At 45.5% G+C, this 5,759-nt stretch overlaps 2 protein-coding genes across 2 annotated transcripts; both read left to right on the forward strand.

Moving 5' to 3' along the window:
* Nucleotides 1–299: 299 nt before the first annotated feature.
* LOC108577295 lies at nucleotides 300–1,643 on the forward strand. Its single transcript, XM_017940433.1, has one exon. It carries the CDS (start codon nucleotides 300–302, stop codon nucleotides 1,641–1,643), a length of 1,344 nt encoding a protein of 447 aa, XP_017795922.1.
* Nucleotides 1,644–1,916: 273 nt separating this feature from the next.
* LOC108577296 lies at nucleotides 1,917–5,591 on the forward strand. Its single transcript, XM_017940434.1, has 2 exons — nucleotides 1,917–2,775; nucleotides 2,923–5,591. Exons 1-2 carry the CDS (start codon nucleotides 1,917–1,919, stop codon nucleotides 5,589–5,591), a joined length of 3,528 nt encoding a protein of 1,175 aa, XP_017795923.1.
* Nucleotides 5,592–5,759: the final 168 nt, after the last annotated feature.

Consider the following 5,759-nt stretch of genomic DNA (forward strand, 5'->3'; position numbering starts at 1 on the left):
CGGTGTCTCGCAAACATTTATGGTCCTTCGAGCCGGATTTCAGTGATAGTGATTAGTGAAAACAACACAACATTGAGTGTGACAAACATTTAAAGACATTAACAACCACATGCAATCTTCTGCGTGAATTCAACGCAGCAAGCAACGGATCATCATTCTGACACGACAGTGTCCATCATCAAAGGGTCAATCAAGGGTCAATCGACAGAACCGCCAAACGCAACAACCAGGCTGTGCAGCAAAGGTAGGCTCAATTTTGTATCGTTAATTCCTCTTACCTTTCCCTAGCATCATTCACGATGCCAAACAAAACGCTAGATCAATCTTCGGTTCAATCTCAGTCCACCTCGCACGGAATAAGTCTCAGCTCCCTACGGCGCAAACGCGGCAACATTATCGGGCAAATCACAACCTTCATAAAATTCCTCGAGTCGCAGGAACAATCAGAACTACGAAACATACCGCGTTTGCAAACGCGCCTGAACGGTTTGAACGATGCTTGGAAGCGTTTCGACGATATCCAATTCCAGATTGAAGAATTAGACGAATCAGAAGCTCCACGTCGTTACGAAATTCAAGAGCAATATTACGACGTCATAACTCGCGCCGCGATCCTTATCGACGGAGAACGTCCAGCAATAATCGCGCGACGGACCACAGTCGAATCATCCGCGCCTACCGTCACGGCCCCTATGGCTATAAAACTGCCGGAAATGCGTCTGCCCACATTCGACGGCACAATCGAAAAATGGACGTCATATTTCGATATATTTTGCTCGATGATCGATCGCAATGACGATCTCACCCCTGTACAAAAATTACAATACTTACGATCAACAGTAGTGGGAAAGGCCGCTACATGCATACAATCCCTCAGCATCACAGACGCCAACTACGCAGACGCATTAGAATTGTTAAAAGAAAAATATGACTGCACGCGAAGGATTTTATTAAGTCACTGCGACGCAATTCGAGATATTCCCAAATTAACGAGGGACACGCCAGAAGCACTGGGCCACCTCGTTGATACCGTGAATCAGCATCTTCGGGCGTTAAAAAATCTCGGCGAAAACATCGCGTCATGGAACAGCATCCTCGTTTCAATAATTTTGTCCAAAGTAAGCTCGGACACAGCGTGGCACTGGGAACTAACAATAAAAGACAAGAAGATGCCAGCGTATACTAGCCTTCTTGAGTTTCTAGAGAAGCGAGCAAACTGCGCTCCAGCCGCGGTCTCAAAACCTCTGCCTGCACCATCAGGAAGACAACACGAAAATCATCGGAACACCAGATTCGCAGCGCCGCGAGGTCACGCCTTTGTTTCAGTGCAGACATCTCAATGCATGATTTGCAATAACAATCATGAAACGCGATATTGCGCAACTTTGAGAGCGCAACCGGTCCAAGAACGCATAAAAACCATCGAACTTGCCGATCTGTGTCCGAACTGCTTAGGAAAAAAACATCCCATTAGATTATGCCCATCAGGATCATGTCGTGTTTGCAATAAAAAACACCATACGCTATTGCATAAAACATGGCCCACGCAACAGCCCGAAAACAATACGTCGCCGTCGCCGCGGTCAAACCCTCGAACAATAGAGAACCCACCGGCCAGGTATCAACCATCGACGTCGGATTGACTAGGACAGTCGGAGACCCCAACGGAATCGAAGGTTCAAAACACCTTTATTATTAATTCCGTAACCAATGATCTTCTGGTTACGGCAAAAATCAATATCTTGGACCATAAACAGCAACCGATACAATGTCGAACGTTGATCGACACGTGTGCGACCACAAACTTTATCACAGAAGAGTTGGCAAACAAACTTGGTCATAAAAAGGTGAAATGTACCATCCCCGTTGGAGCTCTCAACACACTATCAACAGTCTCAAAATACGCGATCGCAGCCATGATACAATCTAAGATCAACAAATACGAACGCACATTAACGTTTTTAACAATTCCGCAAATATCATCACTTATACCCAATCAACCGATTGATCGCCGCGCAATTAACATCCCCAGAAACATCAAGCTAGCCGATCCAGAATTCCATCAACCAGCGCCAATCGATTTATTATTAGGTGCAGGGACAGCGCTTTCATTGCTGTGTGTGGGGCAAATTAATCTAACACCATCCGAGAGTTCAGCCTTGTATTTGCAAAAAACAAGATTCGGATGGGTAATCGGGGGGAGCGTCCCAAACTCACCTCCAACTCAACCTACTGCCTACCACGCCAACATCGCTGATCTCCAAAATGATCTCACCCGATTCTGGGAAATCGAAGAGGGTCCACAAGTTCAGCATCTGTCCGAATCGGAGAGGATCTGCGAAGAACATTTCAAAGCCAACGTCGCACGCAACGAAGAAGGAAGACACAGCGTCGCATTACCCTTCAATGATAAGATCGATAAACTGGGAGAATCGAAACGGCAAGCAATGAAACGACTTGTTTCATTAGAACGAAAGTTACAACAGAATCAATCAATCAAACAACAATATCACGCGGTCATTCAGGAATATTTGGATCTTGGACACATGTCCGAAGTCACGGTTGATAATACCGATCACCACGGATATTATTTACCGCATCACGGAGTCATAAAAACCACAAGCCAGACAACAAAGCTGAGGGTCGTATTCGACGGCTCCGCTCAGAGTAGCACAGGTGTAACATTAAACAACGCCTTACATACAGGACCGAAAATTCAGGAGGATTTACTATATATTTTATTAAGATTCCGCATTCACCGATACGTTCTTACGGGTGATATTGAAAAAATGTATAGGCAATTTCTTGTCCGCCCAGAAGACAGAAAATATCAAAGGGTTCTGTGACGCGATGCCAATGGACAGGTAAAAACATTCGAACTGAATACCATCACATTCGGATTATCATCGGCCCCATACCTAGCCATACGTTGCCTCAATAAACTGGCCGAAGATGAAGGACACCGTTATCCCAGCGCAGCAAAAATCATTCAACGTGATTTTTACGTGGACGACGCGTTGACAGGAGCCTCAACAAAGGAAGAAGCATTAAGGCTAAGAGAGGAATTAACCCTTCTCCTAAAAGACGCCGCTCTAAATATTAGACAATGGGCCTCGAATGACAGAGATTTATTACACGGTCTGGCAGAAAAAGAACTCAATCGCAATCTTGAAATTGGAGAATCTTCAACCCTCAAAACACTCGGAATATTCTGGAATTCTACAAACGACTCCATTCACTACGCGGTAAGAACGACCACACCCATAGGATGCATCACAAAGCGGACAATAAGTTCGGAAGTCGCAAAACTCTATGACCCACTGGGTCTTCTCGGTCCGGTCATCATTACTGCCAAGATACTACTTCAAAAACTCTGGACCATCAAAGTAGAGTGGGACGAATCTCTACCATCAAACATACATAACGAATGGGAAAGATATTATTTACAGTTATCACTATTGAATAACGTCACTTTCCAACGGAAAGCCGTCGTCGATTCAGCTGTAAAACTAGAGCTACATGGCTTTTGCGATGCGAGCGAAAAGGCTTACGGAGCCTGCGTGTATCTCTGCTCCATCGACGAACACGGCCGCATCCGAATTGAACTTTTGGTCGCGAAATCAAGGGTAGCTCCTCTGAAATCACACACAATCCCTCGATTGGAATTGTGCGGAGCATTGCTCCTCGTTTCGTTAGCTAAGACAGTCGAAAATGCTCTACATATCCCGATCAATCACAGCTTCCACTGGACCGATTCCACAATCGTCCTCCATTGGCTTAACACGCCTCCGAACACCTTGAAAACTTTCGTCGCCAATAGAGTGGCAGAAATTCAGGGGAAAACTAGCATTTCCAATTGGCGCCATGTCAGAACAAAAGGCAATCCTGCTGACATCATCTCGCGAGGACAAACAGCAGAAGAGTTTCTTCAGCCATCCATCTGGCACCATGGTCCACCTTGGCTTGCCAAAAATCAAACACATTGGCCAACGTGGGAAGCTCCGGTAGTAAATGACATACCCGAACAGAAGATGACCATCTGTTTGGCTACAAACGTCATCCTCGAAAGGTATTCATCGTGGGAGAAACTCACGCGCGTTGTCGCCCGTTGTTTGCGGTGGAGACCGAAACAATCTGCAAAAGGAGTTCTCACCACATCAGAATTACAACACGCGCGAAATAGATTAATCCAATTATTACAGCAACTTCATTTTTCCGACGAGCTTCAATGCTTCAATAAAGGAAGGCTCTCAGGTATAAAGGGGAAACTTCAGAAATTGAACCCGTTCATCGATAAGGAGGGGATCCTGCGGATAGGAGGACGCTTAATACATTCAATGATGCCATTTACTCAAAAACATTCAATAATACTACCAAAATCATCCGCCACAGCACTCATCATTGAAGGCGAGCATAGAATACAATTACATGCAGGAACACAAGCAACACTCTACAGGAAGCGCTACTGGCCCATCGATGGGCGGAGCCAGGTTTGGAAGGTCATAAAGGATTGCGTACGCTGCTGCCGAGTTCGACCACCGCCGGTCGAATACATAATGGGTAATTTACCCGAAGCTAGAGTAACAGAATCTCGCCCGTTTACGAACGTCGGAGTGGATTATTGCGGGCCATTCTATATTAAAGAAAAACGTCATCGAAACCGCAATCGAAATAAAGCATACGTCGCCGTCTTCGTATGTTTCGCGGTGAAGGCAGTTCACCTAGAGCTAGTGAGCGATCTTACAAGCGAAGCTTTTATTGCAGCATTAAGACGATTTATAGCTCGACGAGGATTCTGTGCAAATCTCTACTCGGACAACGGTACCAATTTCGTCGGCGCTAACAATGAGCTGCGAGATCTCCGCGAACTTTTGCAATCAGATAATCACAAACAAAAGGTGCAATCGTTTCTTGCTAACCGATCCATAGAATGGCATTTTATGCCACCCCACACACCTCACTTCAGAGGACTCTGGGAGGCCGCGGTCAAGGCCTTCAAATATCATCTAAAACGCGTCGTCGGGGCTGAGCTTTTTACATTTGAAGATTTTAACACTCTCATTATAGAAATAGAATCAATCCTTAACTCTCGTCCACTCACACCTGTCTCATCCGATCCTAACGATCTCCTTGTTCTTTCACCTGGCCATTTCCTCATTGGCGACGCATTAATGAGCTTACGGGAGCGGGATTACAGAGATATTCCTCCGAATCGCTTATCGCGTTGGAAACATATCCAACGAGTAAAACAACATTTCTGGACCCGTTGGCGCCGGGAATATCTCAATGAGATGACCAGCCGCAATAAATGGGTAAAAGGCGATCACCCAATCAAGGAAGGTACAATCGTACTTCTCAAAGAGGACAACGTACCCCCAAATCAGTGGCCCCTAGGCAGAGTAATTAAAATCCACCCCGGCTCCGACGGTATTGTTCGTACGGTTACTATTAAAACGAGCACGAACGAATTTGATCGGAATGTCAATAAACTAGTCCCTCTGCCTAACCAATCTCAGGATGACAAGCCACAGCATCCAGCCTCCAAGGGGGACGACACCATTCCAAGGGAGCAGACCACCACGAAAGAATGAGAATAATATCATTCATTAATATATTGTACATATACATATAATCACATTTGATACATCAGCACACTTGTACACACACAATTCAATTTTGATCGGTAGCCTCTCAACGGGGGGAGGATGTTCCGCAGCGTACCCACGGTTCAGCTTTCCTTTTTTCTTTTCTTTTTTTTT

The sequence above is a fragment of the Habropoda laboriosa genome, unplaced genomic scaffold (genome assembly GCF_001263275.1).
Source record: "Habropoda laboriosa isolate 0110345459 unplaced genomic scaffold, ASM126327v1 scaffold739, whole genome shotgun sequence".
Lineage (NCBI taxonomy): Eukaryota > Metazoa > Arthropoda > Insecta > Hymenoptera > Apidae > Habropoda > Habropoda laboriosa.

What these genes read in the sequence shown, in the direction of transcription:
- LOC108577295 (XM_017940433.1), top strand. Translation starts at nt 300, where the DNA reads ATGCCAAACAAAACGCTAGATCAATCTTCGGTTCAATCTCAGTCCACC.
- LOC108577296 (XM_017940434.1), top strand. Translation starts at nt 1,917, where the DNA reads ATGATACAATCTAAGATCAACAAATACGAACGCACATTAACGTTTTTA. An exon ending in TCACCGATACGTTCTTACGG is followed by an intron (nt 2,776 to 2,922) that starts GTGATATTGAAA and finishes CCCCATACCTAG; the next exon opens with CCATACGTTGCCTCAATAAA.